Below are 20,421 nucleotides of genomic sequence, written 5' to 3'. Positions count from 1 at the left end.
CAGATTGTGCCTTTTTATTTAATTTTATGCAATAAGTCATCTGATAATAGCATTATATCAATGAAAAAGAATGGGACTAGAAGATGGCCTCCTGCTTTGAAAATAAACATCTTGGCTGCACCAAGTCTTTTTAGAAGCAGCAGGAGCCGATTATACAGCCACTGTTCAACTCCATTGGCTTTATCTCAGTTAATGAATACAGGGTGAGTTAGTCACATACATCAGCCTCTTCTGCAAAATTATTTAAGTATTTCCTTCTCCAGAAAACCTGCATTAAGGTTCTTTGCCTCCTTCTTCTGCCCCCCCATCATTTTTTTAATGCAGCACATTTTATTATCTGCAAAACAAGAACATCTCCTCTCTAGCTAAAAACATGACAATAATAATGCACTTAATCAGATTATTCTCAGCTCCATTAATTCCATTTAGATTTGAAAACAGCAATTAATGCATAAACAAGAATATTAACATACTAGTTGCTCAGTATTCAACACAGTTATTTTTCTGTGAAAACTACAACCATCACCAACAAAAAACCCATTGCAAATATCGATGACTCAGTCCCAGTGTTAATGGCAGAGCATAGGGAATCTTACAATACATTGTATTTAATAACACCAACTAAAAACAATGATTAAAGAGAAAAATTGACCCAGCACTACCAAGCTTCTTAGGATTACTTGTTGGTTCTTATATCCTTAAAATCAAATGGCAGCACCTAGCCCAGTATGACAGACCCCAGCACTGACCAAAAGCAGATACCTCTTTGGCAAGACTCTCAGTCCAACTTCAGGGGACTGAAGTGATTCCCAAGGCAAGTGTGATTCCTACATATATGTTAACTCCCCATGGATTCTTCTTCCATGGTCTACCAGAGCCCCTCCACCCACTCACGCTCCCCTTTTTAGTCACTTCTTTTCTGAACTGAAAAATTCACAGTTGGGTACCCTGTGGTGAAACTTGCTGGAGCAATCAAAGTGTTTCTGCCTCACGTGTCTATACTGGTGTTAATGTTGGAGAACATAATCCAAAAAGCAGAGAGAGCAAACCAGAGAGTATGAAGAGCCCATGCACTGGAACCAGGAGCCTTCAAACAGGGCATCTTCCTCCAAGAGGACAGCATCAATGCTGGCTCCCAGCTGCCTGCCCTGTCTCCTCGAGCTCATCACTCTGGTTGTATACACTGCTCAACCGATCCACAAAGCAGCTGCTACAATTTACAGCCAGGCACATTCAGGGGCACCGACACTTTTTCCAGACTTTTAAAGATTTTTCTAAGGAGCCATTATTGGGATTAAAGTGCCACTGAGCAGTGCCACACTGCACTCCTCGTGTCGTGATTTTCCTTCCTCCTCATGAGGGTTCCAACGGCGGAGACCAAAAGCTATTTCTGCAGCTTCCTGATCATAAACTATGACACAGCAGTGAAAACCCACATGGGAAAGGCAGAGGATTCAATCATCGCCCAACCAGCTGCCTGGTGTGATGGCAGGCTCGGGAGTTAGACTGATATCCTTCTGGAAAAAGGGAAAAACACGAACGCTCAACGGCTGCCTCACAGCAGGGAGCTGACACACCAGCCACCCACGGAGGGGCCACCCTTCCAACTCCAGCCTGTGCCAACACCTGCTCTTCCTCCTCTTCACCGTTTTGCTCAGACCCATTCACTGTTATTTATGGAGCCCTAACAACTGTTCTAGCTGGCGGTGCTGCCAGAGCAGAGCCTGATTTCACCCGGGGGAGCTGCCTGTCCCTGTCCGTGCCGGGGGAAGCGGGAGGAGGGGCGGAATGTCAGTCCCGTCGGCCTCCAAATGAACGACACTGATTAACGAAAACTGCAGGAGCCAAGCAGACAAGGACAACTGAAACGGAGAAGGAGCACAGAGGGGCCTTTCTTCAGTTTCCCAGGGTCAACCTGACTGTTACCAAACACGCTCCAGAGCTGATCTGGGTTACCAAATTATCACAGCCCACAGCTGGCATCAGCATCAGATGTTTCCCCTTGGCCTCACTGACCCATTTGCCTCCTTGAACAACCAGGAAACCAGCTTGGCACCTGAAGTCACATCCTTGTCACCTTCACAGCCAAGACAGGATTTTCATCTTGTGCAGTGTTAAACACTCATTCTCTTCCCTCACTACATCTCTTTGTTACAAGGAGAGCTGCCTGGCTCTATCATCTCCTTCCCAGGAAATCAATAAATAAGGCATTCCAAAAATAAGATGTAGGGTGGCAATATCAATCTGTACATACTCTTTTATTCTACATTCTGCCTCCAGACATAGCTGCTTCTTATTGTTTCCAATCCCTGCATCCACAGCCATAGCTACATACCTAATTTCCTACCAGATGCACAGAGAGAGACAGCATTTGGCTAAACACACAGCCATACACTCGACCTTCTGCACACACAGCAAAGATTCTCTGATTCCACTAAATAAGAACCAGGAAAAATCCAAGTGGCTCCTTTTGCAAATCAGTGTCATTGCTTATTTGTGTTTTGTCATACACAGAACTAGATAAAGGAACCATCAGGGGAGAGAAGATAGGGGGGAAAAAGTCAACTTTCTTAACTAAGAAGCAAACTGAGTCCTAAAAATACTTTTCTTTTTAGAACTTACAGTATCTCTGCTGGCAGGCACCAAGCCACCTTTTTGTTAAGCAGTGGTTCTGAGTGCCACTTTTGCCCTCCTGAGGTTCAAATTAGAGGCACCCCTAATCTCACCAGCCACTTCAGTCTAAATTAGGAAAAACAAACCCCAAATCCATCAGTGCTTCAGCTGGATGCCACTGTGTTGCAGGTATATTATCTTAAGTGGAACAGGATTAGCAAAGTGGTCAAAATACTGCACTTATAACAGAAAGGGAAATTCATACTTCTTTGTGGCAGCTTCCATTCATTTACTCTTTCAATTAGCTTTAGAGAAGCTACTATTTATAGCCACTATTAAGATAAAAGCTTACATGTTTTTGTTGATAACAGATACAAAAATAAGCATTCTAGATTCAAGAATATAGACCTTAGAGCAAGTTTTAAAAATGACAACTCAAACTGCACACTGCTCTTGCTACAATTCTGTCACTTAGAAAGGAGAACAAGAGTCAACAGTGCTACATTTAATGCAAAATAATCCAGAGACTTCAGTTATTCCATCTTATCAGTTATTTCCATTTAAGGGTCAAGGCAGAAGAAAAGTTCTGAAGGTTTTTCTGAGGCATATGTCTACACTTCTGACCAGGGTATAAATGCCTCTTTGGAAAAAACACTATTTCCAGAGCTCCACATGTATTGTTTTCCCATTGTATGCCAGCTCCTCTGTTTCAAACACAGCCTCAAATTCTCAGCCACTGCCATGCTCCCGTGTGACAGCTGGAGCTGCAGAACCCTGTCCCAAAGCCAGTCCCAGCACTTACCAGGACTGAGCACTGCATTCTCTTCAACCACTTTGGAGATATAAGCATCAGGGTTGATACAGAAGTCACTGGAGCCCTGGATACGTGGAAGACAAAAGGGAAAAGGAATATCAAAGCACACTAGTATCAAAGAGCAGTTGAGCCAGGTTAGCATCAGAGAACCTTCTATTCTAGGGGTGTTTCAGATGTTGAGGTCTCTCATCGCCACCCCCACCAGCACTGCTTTACACAAGCACAGCAGTGCTGGAGTACAAGCTACCACACCACACCAAGGAGCAGCTCTGTACCTTTCCCAGATGGAAATTGCTAGGACAGTTACTTAGAACAGGATATGCTATAAAACTGGCACAGCACAACATTAATCTCGTGTCTGCTAAACCTGCGGCAAAGAGCGGATGGGACTTGGATGAGAGCCACTTACCACAGCGACAGCCAGCTCCAGGCCCAGGGATCCCCAGCTGACAATCAGGGCAAACACCCCAAGCAAGCACACCCTGTGGGAGACAGACAGATGGCAGATGTAGCAGACCTGATTTCAAGCAGTTCCTTTCACAAGATGTATTATTTGGAGTCCAAAACAGTTACCGAACCCAAGAAATTATCAACCACTGACTGTATCTTCAGATAAACATTCCTGTTTTAAATGCCTTGGACAGCAGCAACCAGAGAGGTTCATGTCCAGCTGTTGGTTCCCACATTGCCTGCCCTGAGTCTGCAGGAGAAAAGGGGGAGAGTGTGGAAGCAAAGTATTGCCCTACTTCTAGCAGGGAAACCAAAGGCACAAAGACACTGGGGTGGCTGTAGGGGAGGCAGATTGGCAGGTGGGTGACCCATCACTTTCCCTGTTCCCTTTCTGGACTTTATTTTCCAGGTCCAAAGATAATCAAAGAAAGATATTCTATATAAAGAATACATTCTATATATTCTTTTATATACATATATATATATATTCTATATAAAGAAAATCTCACTAACCCATACTGATTCAAAATTGGACAAATCTCTCCCGTGTCTACAATAAATGAGGTTTTTTGGTGTAAGCCCTACATGGCTACAGACAGTGTGAGGAAACATTCATCCCCTGCTAGGACACCTAACTTTGGTTCCAAGCTGATGCACCTGAACAGCACCTAAGAAACCCACATAGCTCCAGGAAAGACAGTCACCTGCAGGCAAACAGTTCACAGCAACAGTTTAGGTCCCTACCACTGCCATGTGAGTCCATCTTCGCACAGATTTAAGGTTTTGTTCTGACAGCTGGACCTCATTACTGACAGAAAGGGTGGGAAGTATCTGCTATCAAGCAGACAGAAGGCAGAGAGATGACAGAGCAGTGGTCTTGGTGACATTCAGCTGGCACACACTGGTGGAAAAGACTTTTGCACTTCCCCAACCAGCACATTAGCTCTTCACCCTTGCTGTCAGTATGAGTGGTAGAGATATTCAGGCAACAGTGCTCCTCAACTCCCTCAGGAACAGGGATGCAGACTAATAAGCAGTTTCATTTTATGTGTCTCTGTCTTCAAAGTAAAGGGACACTGTCTTGCTCTCTTAGGGATGCTTTTTCCTCCTCAGGCTTTGAAACACAAGTAGATTCCTTCCCACCCACACCCTAAACAATACAAAAATCTGTTCATAACCAAGATATTCTTTATTCAAACATAGTGCAAGCATCTCTGTGAGGAAGGGACATACCTTTTTTCTGCTACATTTCTCTCACTGAATACTAGAGCCTTAAAAATAAACTTTTGGGCCTCCATTAAAAAAAAAAATCTATCCCTCAGTTTACCAACTTATTTTAATTCCAAGTAATCCCTATTCTGTGAATGGATCTGTGGCTTATCTTGCAGAACTAAGGGAGCTTCACCAGACTGACATCTGCGCTGCACTCTGAAATAAGACACTAAAGACTTTATTATGCCTTTTCCAAATGGACACAAAAATTATCAGCCGTGGATCAGCAAGGTTCTGAGGTTTTATGACATAAGGACAACACAGCTTGGTGCCTCCAGCTGAGCATGTTAATCAATAAGACACATTTGTTGTTTTACTTTAAATGAAGATGACTGGGTCAGTAACTGATTGCTTGGCTAAAAGATCTAAAACTGGCATTTCACCATCTTGCCTGGCTGGGATACACTTGCTTCTTTATGCCATGGGCTCCCTTTGGGGAATGCCTTCATATGAACTTCTGGCTAACAGGGAATGAGATTCTAATTTAAACCCTGGGTTTGCCATCTGTGTGTGCACTTGTCTCCATAACCTGCCAGGTATGAAATCATCTGGCAAATAATAAAATTGAATACACACTCCAATTATTAATGGTATCACCACATACCAGGATAAACTCTTGGCCATGTCAGTTGTCAAACTGTCACTGTGTTTATGATACCAGTGTCTTTGCCAAATATGCCAAGCTACACCAAGCTACAAGATGGGGAGGGGAATGGTTTTTCCTTGTAATGGGGCATTTTCAGTGCTTTTTAGATATAGTCATGCATTAATATTGCAGTACCATGGCAACAAGACTCCTCCTCATAACTGTAAACCATTGCTTTTTCTCAGTTTAACATTTCTCCAGGTGTGACAGCCCAAGGTAAACAAGAGCAGATCGTGACACAGAAGGCATGCTACCAGGTTGTGTAGACACATGCAATGCTCATCATCAATTAACAAACATCTTCCCAACTGGAGAGAATCAAAGGGAGATTTTTAAAGCCTGTAATTTTAAGGGAGGATGCTCACAGTAAATGGAAGCTACCAATGCCACCCAGTGGAAAGCAGACCATGCAGATGAGTTCCTCAGCTTTGATGAGAAAGCAATGGACACCAGAAGCACTGCCTTTTACAGCTCAAGAACCTTCCTGTGAACATCTCGTGTACGTAGCCCTAATCCTGTCCACAGAGCTGCACTCCAGAGAGTTGCTCCACTCCGAGAGGCAAATTTAAAATGTTCAGTTTCAGACGTTCTTGATATCAACTGACAACAGGCAAAGGTTCACACTGGCAGGCACTTGCATTCAGCTGGCTTTCCTTATGCCCTGTGCCCAGGTCAGGACTTACCCCATAAGAATGGCCCTGGAGTTTCTAATGAGCCCAAAGAGCACCAGCAAACATATCAGGACATGAAACAGGAGCAGGCCCAGGTATCCCAGCCACCTGCAGAAAACAAAAACACGGTCTGCAAAGGAAAACTGGTGTATAAAAAGCACAGATCAAGAAGCTAGTGTGATTTATGAGGAAAACATGGCCCTTGTTTTCTTCTAGTAAAAACCACCACTAATGACTAACCTTCAGAGAGCTCTGGCTATTTGTGGGGTCTGGAGTTGAGGCAGGTAGAAGCATTTATACAACACACCCATCATACACAGTTGTTGAGAAATGAGACTGCTAGTCTTGTTCACACAATAGTGTGAAGTTATATGCAACTGGTCACCATTAGAAGAAGAAAAGGCATTGTAGCTTCTTGAACTTCCGAGACATTTGTTAGGAAATGCTTCGGTTATTTATTCCACATGTGTGGGTAGAGGTTTTCTGTTGTGGAATACAGCTGATGCAATCTTTTATTAAATATGTTTAATAAAAAGGAATGTTAGGGTGTGGTGTTAACTTATGGAACTAGTGCAGTTTTCTACTCTGTTTAGTTAATCTGTTCTATAACCATGTTTTTTCCCCCCCATGGTTTGTATGCTAGAACACAAACTACAGATTTTGTACATTGAGAATAAGTTTCTCTTCAGCTGGTTGTAAACACAGTTTAGAAAAAAAAGTTGTTGTGCATTTTGATTTAAAGTGGATTCGGTTTTGCTGTAAAATGAATCAGCTGCGGGGGCCAAGAGCATCTGCAGTGATATACAGAGCCTCTGGCTCAGCCACCCAGAACATGCACATAATTTTTGCAGAACAGGCCAAAGCAGATTCTACAACCACTGCACTACAGCACTACTACTGTGACACACCTGTACCAGTCATAGAGGTCAATCTGAATCGCCAGCTCCTCCAAAGACACCTCTTCATTCTTCCAAAAGGGGATCTCAGTTGTTTGCCTGACCAGATCATCCAAGAGACTCTGCAGTTTCTGGACAATATGCAGGTAGTCTGTCTGCTTCGTGAACATCTCCTCCAGCACTAGCAAGTTGGGTTCCACTGTTTGGTTCAGGGCCACTGCAGTATCCAGCACCTGGAGTATGGGAAAGAAAAAAGAGGGGGGAAAAAAAGAAAAATATTGAAGGACAGGAAGTCAAGGAAGTTAAAGGGAAGTCATTCTTACTAGCAAGTCATGGACAGCTTTCAGATTATCAGTCCTCTACATTAATAGGCTCAGACTGCTTACCCTTCAAAAGCAACTTAAAAGCATCTGTAATGGAGATTGTTTGCAAGTAGCCCAGTGATGGTACTTTAGCTGAACCTTTAACACACATTCACATTTTGCAGCTGTCAGGGTTGCAGTGTGATACCGTGGAAGTAGAGGTAGCACAGGAACAACTGACGGTACTGAAAGGCAACATTTTACTAAGAGATTTGTCTGCTTTGGCCTGCCTCCTCTTCCTGTTGTGGAAGAGAGCTGATCAGAAGCTGTTTTTAAACCTAGCAAAGAGAAGACTTCGTTTAACAAGCTGTGTTTGCTTTGATATTTTTAGAAGAGCCGAAGAAATCACCGCGCCGTTAATGGAAATGTTAGCACATGTATAAGCCCAGATACGAACGAAAAACAGGAAGAGACACGGGCGCAGCCAGACTGGAGAGGAGAGGTGCTGAGCAAGCCTGCTCATTCCCACCCTGCCCATATCTGCTGCCACCCCTCCCGGTGCTCACCCGGTCCTGGACACCGGCCACGGTGCGGTTCGCGTGGCGCAGCGAGTACGTCAGCCGGTGGATGCCGTCGCTGGTCTCCCCATTCCCATAGAATCCCACAGCAATCCCAGCACTGCGGAGAGAGGAAGCAAGGAAGGGGAGAGTTAAAGCTAACAGGCAAGTTGTATAACACAGGGCTACAGCAGCCCGGGTAGGCACATCAGCACCTTCCACAGGAAGGGAAGCCGCTGCCTCCCAAAGGGAGCTTGGAGTGATTACGGTCCTCGGCAACCGCTGGAAAAACACACCTGTAAACATTCTGCACAGCATCCCTGTGATGAAGGGCAAAACACAAGATGCATATTTCATTTATGGTAAAATAATGAAAATCTGTCAGAGAACTGCCTGGTTGTCTGTGGCTGGATCTGAACTCCCAAAAATCAGGCCGGCCACGCAGCTCTCCAGTGGCTCCTGCAGGAGCTGCCATTGCTGTGTCAGGAGACGTGTGCTCTCTCTGGACAGGAAATGCGGATTGTTTTGTTACATTTGTTTAAAGCAGGACACAAAGAGCTTGCTGTGACTGCTTGCCCGTGGTGGTGGTTCCTCTGGATACATTTTGCATGCCCTTTTCTCTACCCCCTGAAGTATCTACGAACATCATCTTGATTTATCTTCCCATTAGAAACATTTGTGTCGCACTGATTTAAAGTACTGGGAAGGGAGGCTTAATAACTTACTGGGACAAAAGACTTATTTATTTTTAAAGCAAGTGAATTTCAAGCTTGCAGACACAATTCAACTCCAGCTGCTTAACAAATTACCACCTATCAGCTGATTTGCCATAACTGTCCACACATATCAGTCTGGCCCAATTATGAAGTAAACCATATTAACTTAAGCCTCACTTAAAGGAGGAAGATCCTGTAAATGAATTGCAACCAGAGGATTATCTCATGCAAGTCAGCAATACCTCTTGTATTAAGATATCACTGCAGGAACTCACAGTTCCTCTTCCCAAGCCCATATTTCCTAATAATAGAAGAGTAACGAACTTGTGAAGGGATCACACAACTAAACTCAGGGAAAACAAACATTACCAAGAGAGTTTTTCTGTTCTCATGTCATGTTTAGCTTGAGAGTATCCATGATCTTTTCTAAGAAGGTTGTCAAGACACCAAGGTTGTGTTTGTGGTAGTGGCAAGCAAAGTGGTGGTGGTGATGGTTTTGTTGTAAATCTGAAGTCATTCTGGATGAAACATTTAGTTCCTTCACAACAGCTTTGTGCTTGGGTTATAGCACTGCCCTTACAAAGTGGGTCTGAAGGAGGAATCAAAGAGGAAGGAAACAAGCCAAACAAGAACTTTCAGAACAAGTAAGTGCCTTTGTTTAATAGGAAGGGTCACCAAAGGACATTAGGCTTTCCTCACCACCACCACCACCCAGCTGGGAAATGAACCCAAGCAGGCAGGCCAGAGTGGGCTTTGCCTACAGAACAGACCCTTGCAAAGATCTGCTCTGGCATGTTCATTGCAGTCCAAACAACTCTCCTCTCTTGCATCCATTCCTCCTTTCCTGGCCTCATCCACTTCGAAAGAGTGAGCAGAATAATATAGTTCACCTGGTCATATTTGTACTTTCTCCTCATACGTAACAAGAAACAGAAGGCAAGCTCATGAACTGGAAGCAGATCCACTAGGAAAATCTCTGTCAGCCTCATGCTTTTTCCAGCAATTGAATCTCCATAAATTATAGAGAGCTTGGCCCATAAAAGCCTCAGCTGAGGAGTCTTCTAGGGACATGAGGCAGCCTACATTGTATACAGAAAGAGAGGCAGCAGGTATGGAACTCTAAATATTTAGCATTAATAGAAGAAATGAGCCTCTGTCTTCAGGAACACCATTCCTCAAACATTTTCCTAATGCAAATTATGCTGATAACTAAAGAGAGAAAAGCCCTCTGCATTCCTCCCTGGTTGCAGCTATTATCAGAGCTTGATAACGCATGCCTAGGATGCACGGGGGTGGAGGGGATAAAAAAGACACCACCCCTCCTCCCCCTGAACTAGAGAGATTACAGATCCAGAGCTATGCCCAGGATAAAGGCAACTCAGCATCCCATTGCAGCAATTGCAAAGCCATGGCTTGAATTTCCCCTTGCCTTATCAGAGCAAACAAATTCCGACGGACCCTTTCATCCTCCTGAGTTGCAGAAAACTTTAACAGTTGTTTCTGTTATAGACACCAAATAAATTCCAGAACATTCTCGACACTGAATAGGCAGATCTGACCCTTTTCATTAGCGAGCAATTTCTATTCAGCCTGTTACAGCTACTAGAAGCCTATTCTTTCAGCACTTGGTAAGTACCCAAAACCTGCTGCTTGGCTCTCAGTATTCCCAGCACAGTAGCACTGTTTTGCTGAGAAAGACTCAGAACCAGCACTCTGAAGTAGCAGCAGATACGTTGTCCTTAAAGATGCAGCCCAGGCAGGTACATTAGCCAGGTTACTCAGGGGTACCAGCTATGAAGAGCTGGCAACTGTAGGCAAATGACTTGAAACTCATTACCCTGTTGGAGGCAGAACTACCCCAGCAGCCTTCCATAGGCTTCCCATCCATCCTTGCACCAACCACAGCTCCCACTGCCCCAACCCTCCAGGCACAGCCACTACTCCTGAAAGAAAACACTATAGCAACAAGAACTGGGATAAAAGCCATTTAATCCAAGTAATAAATTCCTCCAGACATGCGGCTCATACATTCACTGGAAACTACACATAAAGCATTAATTATTCCATTACTGCCCAGCAAAAGCCAGCCCTGCTTTAACACCCTGTGCTAGCAAGGGGCACTTACACAGCCATTCCTCCCCCTAGGAGCAGGCTGTACAGTTCTGTGGCAGTTCCCTTTCTATCACTCTAAAGAGGGAGGGAAACCATTCCAGAAGCCAGGCCAGGGGCAGCTGCCTGGACTCACGCTGTGACTGAGGAGGGAGCAGAGCTGAAGGGCAGGCAGTGAGGGAACTGCTGCTGCTTAGTTTTCTGTTTGCATTTGGCTTCATCTAAATCCAATCCAGTTGTTTCAAATCCCTGCCCACACACGCTGATATGAGTTGCTATTGTTTAAAGCAGATTTAAGGATTTACACTAGTTTTTAACTACCTTTTATATGATTAAAGGGAAACAGAGGGGCTCCTTCTATTTAAGTGCATTCTTCTAAAATAAAAATAGATCAACTCATCCTAACCCAACAGCATAAGTCCTTGAGGTCAGGACAAATCACATGGCTTCTTGCACGAACCCCGGGAGGCACAGCAGCCTAAGATACAGCAGATCCATCTCCCAGTACAGGATGACAAAATCATCACCCTATGGAGAAGCCTGTATTTTTGTCACACAGCCCGGATACAAGCACATCATTCCTGAATGACAAAGCTCTTTTCCACCCTAGCACCCTCTGGAAGATACTCCAACACATTTTCAGCGCTCTTATAGGAAAGTCATCTCTATTTCTGCCAATCTTGCTTCTGTCACACTCCCCTCCCTAGCACACCCCCCCTCTCTCTCCTCCCAAATCTGTACTATCCCATCCTCAATTCCTTCTTCCAAACTTACCTTTATGAGTCTCCTGTCACTTCCACTACCATCACCACCCCTCCCCTGCTTTTCTTCTCATTCATATTTTTGAGTAAAATCTTAAAAATTAATCTATCAAGGTCTTACAGACCATCTAAAAAGTTGCTCCTGCTACTCAATAGTGCACATAAAAAGCCACTTGGCTACTCAATAATTTTGGTAAGTTTTAGGAAACCCACTTATTTAAGTCAAGAAAACATTGTACTTCTGAACTTAATGTTATCACCACCAGTGCACACCCACAGAAACCCACTAGATAGTACACTACCAGCTCCTCAAAGAGTTATACAAGTGAGACAGAAGATCAGCATGTCAGGATTTCTATCTATTCCTACAGATACAACAGTATGATTTAAAGGCCTGCAGGTTGTACACACACTTTAGTATCACTTTTCAGCAAGACTCAAGAAATTCAAGTCTGGAGAGCAGCTTTCCCATTGTTGGTATGCAAGAGTCACATGGGCTTTGGAAACCCCCTGATAAAGAACCAGAAAAGACAAATCAAGTGTCAATCTGAATTTGCTTGTAACATGACCTGCAAAAACCCAAAAAGTGTTTTCTGGATTTGCACAAGATATATATGAACAGCAGCACATTAATCTGATAGAGAGAGCACATATGTGCCTTTTGGTGCCGAGATCCTCCTGCTGTAATACCCACACACGCAGCAAAACCCTCCTGGGTACCCAGCCACCAGTCTGAAAAGATGAGCACTAGCCATTCAAATCACATCCTTAGAAATGAATAATCTAACTACACCAAGTCATCTTTAATTACAGGAACTTCTTATGAAGAACCCTTTTTAGACTTCTTGTTCTCAGGAGGAATGTTAATTTGTCTGTCTAATTACCACCTTGCACTTTCGCACCAAGGGAAAGTGCTATTACTGGCACTTGAGAAAGGAAGTTTTCACCATTTATTTGTACCCATTTCTTTCAGGTATCATCTCCACAAAGCTTTCTTCCCACCCTAGGTGCTGAGCTCCCTTCTAGGACAGTTAGGGTCACCTAACTGGTGGATGAGATGATTTATAAGACAGCTCCCCACACACAGAAACCAAGCAAAATTGGTAAGGACTAGAAATGAACTAAGTATTCAAGGAATAATGTAGGCTAATAATTCCTGCAGCTTTGTGGCTGGAGCAACTGGGAAGGCTCATTAGAGACATTTTGTTGGAGAGCCCCTGTTAACCAGTTATGCCTCCCTGCTGGCTCAGCATTCTCCCTTTTGCACACGGGAAACAGTGACCCAGTGCATACAGCAGGATTCACAGTACAAACAGCCCCCTGGGATTAAGTACAACCTAGATAAGCATGTACTAGGCACAGCTGGACTTAACCAGAGTTAACTAGTTCTCAGCTGGGAAGACAATATTCCACTTCAAAGTACTCAGACAGACTGGGCCAGCTGCTGGTTGGAACCTCTTGTTGTTTCAGCACCCAAGCTACTCCTCTCCTCTTGCAAACAGTGCTACAAACTGCCTCCCAGGCTGAAGTTTGGAACAGCCTTACACCCCACTACAGCCAGGGCTGGTCTGGCACTTCTGTTACGTGTAACACACAGCTAGGATAGAATATATCCAGTGGACCAATCTAACTGTTGGTACTTAACTGTGACTTCCTGCTAGCACAGATTAGAGTCCCTGCTTGTTGGAATCTGTATCTGCATTCCCAGACACTCACACAGTGCCAGGAGCCTCTGGTTCCAGTGCTCTGTGGCATCCAGCTGCTGTAGAGGGGCAGAAAACCAACCGTGGCTCTGCAGAGGAACAGCAGCACTGGGACAGCACCTTCACTCACCGTGACAGTACCAACCTCCTCATTGTTCAAGTGTGCTGACTTCAGGGAGGAATTTAAAAACTTAATTAAAAAAGTCAAGACAAATATTCACCCAATATCACTGTAGATTCTAAGTTCTAAGGATACTTCTGCATTTAATACTTGCAGAAACAAATGGTACACCAGTGGTTAAAATTTTGAGGAAGCCTAAGCAGTTTTCCAGCTTGTGGACTTTGATAGAGTTGCATCAAGTTTACCAGAATTTATACTCAGACTTTCCAATTTTAAATTGTCTCACACACGCTCTGGAGAGGTGCAGAATACCTCCTTGTCACCCTTTCTACAATTAAAAACAAACACAACTACCACACTGCAGCAGCTGTCTCGGTCACATATGCTGCACAACAATAGCTAACAAGGGCCTGTAGCAGCAGCACAGGCTATAAATAGCATCAGCCAGAGCTTCTGTAAGAAAGGGTTAGGACCACAGCACTCTCAGTGGATTGGAATGGATGCAGCTGAAGCTCTTAAGCTCACTAAAAGGAAGGTGAATGAGGCTGAGATTTCTTCTTTGCGAGTTGTTCTGTGGTTTGCCTTTCCATTCCAGGCACCTATTTGCAATCAGCAGAGCACGGAAGAGCTCCCTGCAAACACAGCAATACCAGGTGGTACAGAAGGTCTCCTCCTCAGCCCTGAGCCTCTGCTTCTACAAGTAAATCCATCCCCAGCTGCTAAACTCAACACACAATGCCTGCTCTGCAGTGTTTGTTCCAATACTTCAAGGGTTTGCTATTCTCTTAAGTATGTGCCTCGAAAGAGAAAATACACAAATGCCTCAGCAGCACAGTCTGGCCCTTGAACAGCTGAGCCTGGGCTTCAAGGAACACACTCCAAACAGATCACACAGCAGATCCACCACCCATCAGCAGGCTCACACAAAAAGTGAACCACAAGGCACCATCAAATACCATCGACTCATTGCTGTCTCCTCTGACTAAGGGACTGCTCCCAGACCTGCCAGACCCACAGAGGGGCAACCAAGGCCACCCTGAGTCTTGGGCAAGAATAGATGATGCTTGGAATTGGTAAGAAATGCAGTGCTCAATGTGGGGCACACACATCCAGAGAGCTCCAAATACTCATTCTGCCCAAGTCAAAACAAGATCCAAGGCTCCTTCTCAAAGTCTGCAAACATGTACCTCCCTTCAGATGCCCCACCATTCACTTTCTAGGAAATTCTCTCTATGAATTATTTCTACACACATTCTCCACTCATTACTGGATTTTTCTTGTTTTTCAGAAATCCTTTTTGTCACCTCACGCCCAAAAGCTTCTATTGCTCAGTCATAACAGGAAGCATTGCTGACCCTTTGACCTTTACTTGGAGTGCCCTTGGAGATGGCACATCAGCAGAGATAATGAAATGCAGCAGTGTCTTACACAGGCTGCAAAATCTGAACATTCCCTCCAGTCAAACACCAATCCTTCCAAACCCAAAAGAATCATCTGTGTCTCTTTCTTCCTAATCTACTCTCCCACACAGCCATTCTTTTTGGACACCAGATTCTAAGAAATCTGCATTTAGACCTGATAAATACTTCAACCGTGTGCATCCTATTTAAGTGATAAGCTCCCAAGGACGGAGTGTCCTTCATTTCTCACTTGAAAAGTATGAAAGAGCAGGACATCAGCTACTCCTTTTCACACTGCTCGAACCATTAGGCAGTTCGGCAAGCGGTAGAAAGGAAGAAAATACATGACAGATATTTAAAACACACACACACATCAAACAGAAAGAGGAATTACTGCCAACAGTCACTAACTACAGACAGCAGGCCAAGTATGGAGGCGCATACAGAGGATGCACCACCCCAAATAACTTGGGGGAACCCACAAGACTTTGGGTGCACGGACGTACCTGCACACGAGGGTTGCGATGATGACGCACCAGGCTGTGCAGCAGCAGTCAGCATTCAGGTGTTCCTCGCTCTTCCGATGGCGGCAGCACAGCCAGAAGGAGTAGAACAGGAGGAAGAGCAGGTCCAGAGCCAGGCAGGAGAGAGCGATGCCACCCAACAGCAACAGGGCCTGCGGGAAACAGGGGCAGGAAACACTCACACCTGGGCACGGCACAGCCGCAGCAGGGCAGGTCAACCAGGGCCCCCATGCGTGAGGGCTTTGCAAGGTGTACCTCGAAAACAAGTCATTTTGTGGGTTTGGTGCGGTTTTTAAAACACAAACAGGATATTTTCAGTCCCACTTTCCCCCTTCTCTGCATTCCATGTTCTGTACCTAAGCTGTAAATCACTGAGCCATTTTGTCTGTCTCAGCTGAGTTAATCAGCGAGGGTTTCCTCTTTACTCCTGATCACAGGTCAGCAGATTTAAAGAACAAAAATAATAAAAAAAGAAATAGTTCAGCCAGCTGCCTCTCTATCTCTACAGTTTTTTAATCTTCATGAATAAATATGCAGGCTTATTCATTAGAAATCCAAGTGCATGAGTGGGTTTGAAAGGGGGTGGAATTTATTATACATGCATGAGATTGATTTTTAAAAAAATTAATCCCCATGCAATGCTTCTGTTCAAGGTAGACCTAGAATAAATGGCAAACCCCTTCCATATACCATCCACATATATAGGTACAACAAACGTGGATGCCACAGACACACCGGCTTGAAGCTGTCACAAGCTGAATTAAGTGTGTTATACCTACTTCTAGTTGTGTTCCTGGGAGGAAAGGGAAGCAGTAAGTGTTTAACTACATTCCTATTTCTTTTTATTTGAAAAATGCTGGCTGAAATCCAAAAATGCAAACCAATTTTGCTAAATACAATAAAATAATTTAAATCCATTCTAACACCAAATATAGCCACATTTACTTGATTCATTCAGATGTGAGAAAGGATATAATTTTATCCATAAGCTTTTTTGGGTAACCCTTGGTAGTGGTGACAAAAGCCAACTTACTAGAAATTACTTAAGTGTCTGGAAAGGGTCCAAGTCACCTACTACTGCCCCAAAATCAAGGAGGCAGACATAGATCTGTATCAGCAAACCCAGAACAAAGGTTTGGGTTCTTAAATCAGTATCTCTTTTCCTCCCCACGCAGAAATTCCTTAAAGAACATTTATATGCTTCCTCCTGATCAAAACAATAACTTCCTTCTGATCAAAGAAATATAACAAAGAATGCTGAGATTAAAGTAAGACTCTCAACAAAACTGGTGACTGTTTCTAACAGGGTCTGGTAGTAACTTGCTCTTTGCAGGCTTTTCTTTCCCCTCTTTCCCCCCCTCTCTGTTCCATAGGTACTCCCTGCTGAGTTATTATCCTGGCAAACTATACGAGCCACACAACGTCCTTCCCAGCCAAGCAAACGTCAGCCATACATAACGAGATCCATGCTGGTTAAACCCCAGTGCTGCACCACAGATACTCCACGTAGCCACGTGCTTTTTGCTCCCCCAGCCTTCAGAAACCCACCCAAAGCCCACCAGGCGCCCTGGGACGGGGGAGTTTACAGGTGCTGCTTTCCCAAACCGGGCAGCAGAAACTCAGCCCTGCTGCAGAAAGTGAACTTTGGGATCTTTACCAGAGAGGAGTGGGGGTTGAAGGGAAAAATCCCTATCCCCCTTTCCCATGCTTTCACCAGATGGTGTGAGCACTGCTTGAGATCCTGAGCAGAAAGGGGCCTCCGAGAGGGAAGCTGCGCTCGAAGCCCCACGTTCTCACACTTCTGAAGGCTCGCCATGTACGAGCACTCAATACTAATTTAACTAACACATTTGGCATACCAAAGCTCCTCAGGGATAGTCTTTATTTTTTAAACATGTCAGGCTGCTGTAAGGCAAAGCTTTCCTGCCCTGCTCGCCTGCACTTCTTTCTTCACACCCTCAACCCTCCTGCACACGCTAAAAGGCATTACTGTGGAAAGACGAGCTCAGCTGAAAACATCCTCCCAGCAACCCTTTATCAGCAAAAAATTCACACTGCATAGCTCCAGATGTAGGGGAACAGCCCCCATTAAGAGGAAATAAAAGGAAATACTGAAAAAAAAAAAGAAGGAAAAATTAATATTAAAGACTGCCATGCAGCAAGCAACCTGAAGTTCTTGCATTGGATGTTTAATATATGCTTTAAATTTGCATCTGGCCAAAAAGGACTTGGCTGGCCACTATACCACAATCTGCATTTCATTTTCCAGAGAATATTTGTTTTCCATTAATGGATATGTGCCATGACAACAAGTGAAATCATCCAGCAGAGCAGTTATTAATCTTTCTGACTGATGAGTCAGTTTAGGACCCAGAGACTGGCTGGCAGTGAAAGCCTGCTTGCAACCAAAGATATGCCTCTGCCTGCCTGTCAGGATTAAACTACAGTATTTAAAAAAGGGGGGTTGAGGCTGGATAAACCCTCAGACACTCTATCCTGCAACAGTAAATCTGGGACTCGGTTATCCAAGGCCACATTATCCCGAGTAAATGTAAAATTATGCACTGGGCCTTTTGCCACAAAGGAGCATCAATTCGTCTTCGAACATTTGCTGAGCTATCAGAACCTTTATAGCAAATGATGCATGAACTGCCCTTACAGGAAAATGGAGACAACTTGGAGGAGCAACATTTTACCACGGCGCTGACACTAATGGCAGGAGTGGAGACAGAGCAGTCCCTGAAAATGAGTGTAAATCCAAGTGGTATCCGCCAGACTGGCAGGAGACGAAGCTACAGTGTCAGGAAGCACTTTCAAAATAAAAGTTAATAGCTGTACACAGGGAAGTACCCACAAGAGCATTGCTAGTTTGGAAAGGCACCACAAAACCTGAATGTGCTCGGTCTTGTGCAGGGATGGTGCTGCAGCGTTAAGAGCCTCTCTCAGCTCCAGCATGGTTGCCAGGATTCATGGTATTTATCTTCTTCATGGGAGTAAGAAGCCAAAAAAAGGCAGAAAACATCTAGGTCCTCATGTGCAGAAAGGGTTACCATCTCAATAATGAACAAAGGAGAGGACAAAAACACCCCCCACAAAACTACCTGGGGGCTGGTTAACTCTTCTATGTGGTGTGGGGATACCCATAGGTGCTGACATCATTCCTAAGGACATATTTGTAGATCAGCCTTCAGTTAATTCAATCCATGATCTCCTAGACCATGCCTTGTGTTACTGGGGATCAAATAAACCAACAGTCTTGCCTACTGGATGAAAAATCTCCATGCAAAACAGCCGCTTTCAGCTTGCAAGTTCCAAGTGATCCACACCATTAGTTACCTGAAATATCTATGGACTGTGGTCCTGGAAGGCTAATTTTAGCTGCTGAGACTGCACTTAAGGAATGGATACTTCATCACATCCTACAGTCACAAAGGAAGAGATCTACATAAGAACATGAGAATAAATACAAGATATATTTACTCCCTCAGAAACAGGGAAAGCCTAAAGAAAGCCACAATGCACTGTAATGCTGGAGGTAAACACTGGGTTGCATTCAGGTTAAATTTCAAGGGCTTTACCACTGCCTTAAGTGCTGTTCATTAATCACACAACTGTACAGAAGAGTGTTGGCTTAATGACTCTTCTTCACACCATCTTGTCCCCTCTGCCATGAAGGTTACTGGCCACAAGAAGTCCTGGCAGCAGAACAGGTTTAGGAAGTTAATTCTGAATACACAAAGGCTCAGAACACTCCATGTGTTAATCAAGTACAAGTTTTACCAATCTCAATCTATCCAACTTCCAACTACCACGTTGTTTAGACCTTGACTGTACTAACAGCAGCATTTTGTAGTGAGCAGCTCTTCACATGAAATAGATGATTGCTATTTTACTATTAGTTAGGAAGTCCACTGAAACTCATTAAGAAACCCAAAAGCAAAGATGAAGCCTTCAGGTGGTTCCTGAGAAGGTTTCACTTTTAATCTTCCATTGATGATTTTCAAGGTATTTCATCTTAAAACTTCATAATTTCAACCAACAGGGCAAAATAGCTACAGCTTTTGTGCACCTCAAAAACACAGTGTCTTAATCACTGCCAGCTTGAGAATGGTTTGTAGGATTACCTTTTGCCCAAAGAAAGCTTTCCAGTGAATCTGCAGCAACTATTCTTTCTGCATTTCCATGCAGCAATCTGAGATTGTGAGAATAAAACAGAGGGAAGAGGTTAAAGGAGTGTGGGAAGAAAAAAAAGTTCACCCAGAAGAACAAATGAAGCCACCTGGGCTGCTGCCAAAGGAGCACTCATCTCTATTTATTCCATGAAGGACGGAAGTCATCTTAGCAAGAAAAGAAACTGCTGTGGGATAGTGTCATGCCTACACAACTTCCTACACTGCCTTTTTCTTTTTTTTTTTTTCCCCTTGACTTTGGGACATATCTTTAAAAAGCTTACATACTCATAGATAATAAGCAGCTCTGTCCTACCAAACTGATTTTAACTGATTTTTTTTTTTTGTAACACTGGCAACACAAGGAGCACACTCTGACCTCCTCATCAGCTGGTTCTGAACATGCTCGTATGTTCAGAGACTTGATTTTCATTTCTGAAAAATGTTGTACGAGATGTTTGTTGAGATACTTGAGTGTCTCAGGATGTCACTCATCCCACAGCCCCTCCAGAAGGATGCAAGCTTTGATAGGGAACACAGCCAACCGTTTATTGGCACATGTGATGGGAGGGAGGATGTGGAAACCTCTGCTGATCTCAGCACTAAACCATCCCTATCTCCTCTGCCGGGGGACAGGCCTTCCCAGGCCAATTACTGCACTCAACACAGTGGAGGAGCAAAGCTGGGCAGGAAACGT

The 20,421-nt window shown here is 44.1% G+C and overlaps 1 protein-coding gene across 2 annotated transcripts in view; it reads right to left on the bottom strand.

Moving 5' to 3' along the window:
* The window catches only part of TTYH3 (tweety family member 3), a 75,705-nt gene that overhangs the window by 22,325 nt on the left and 32,959 nt on the right, over nucleotides 1-20,421 (bottom strand). For both annotated transcript variants that reach the window (XM_017813555.1, XM_017813556.1), the window contains exons 2-7: nucleotides 15,538-15,707; nucleotides 8,231-8,342; nucleotides 7,375-7,595; nucleotides 6,479-6,574; nucleotides 3,837-3,909; nucleotides 3,416-3,491 (exon numbers count right to left, since the gene is read on the bottom strand). In XM_017813555.1, coding sequence (XP_017669044.1) covers nucleotides 3,416-3,491; nucleotides 3,837-3,909; nucleotides 6,479-6,574; nucleotides 7,375-7,595; nucleotides 8,231-8,342; nucleotides 15,538-15,707 — 748 coding nt within the window. The remainder of the gene's footprint in view (nucleotides 1-3,415; nucleotides 3,492-3,836; nucleotides 3,910-6,478; nucleotides 6,575-7,374; nucleotides 7,596-8,230; nucleotides 8,343-15,537; nucleotides 15,708-20,421) is intronic.

The sequence above is a fragment of the Lepidothrix coronata genome, unplaced genomic scaffold (assembly GCF_001604755.1).
Source record: "Lepidothrix coronata isolate B3197 unplaced genomic scaffold, Lepidothrix_coronata-1.0 Scaffold41, whole genome shotgun sequence".
Classification (NCBI taxonomy): domain Eukaryota; kingdom Metazoa; phylum Chordata; class Aves; order Passeriformes; family Pipridae; genus Lepidothrix; species Lepidothrix coronata.
The sequence above is the reverse complement of the archived record's forward strand: the minus strand, read 5'-3'. Positions and strand labels throughout refer to the sequence as shown.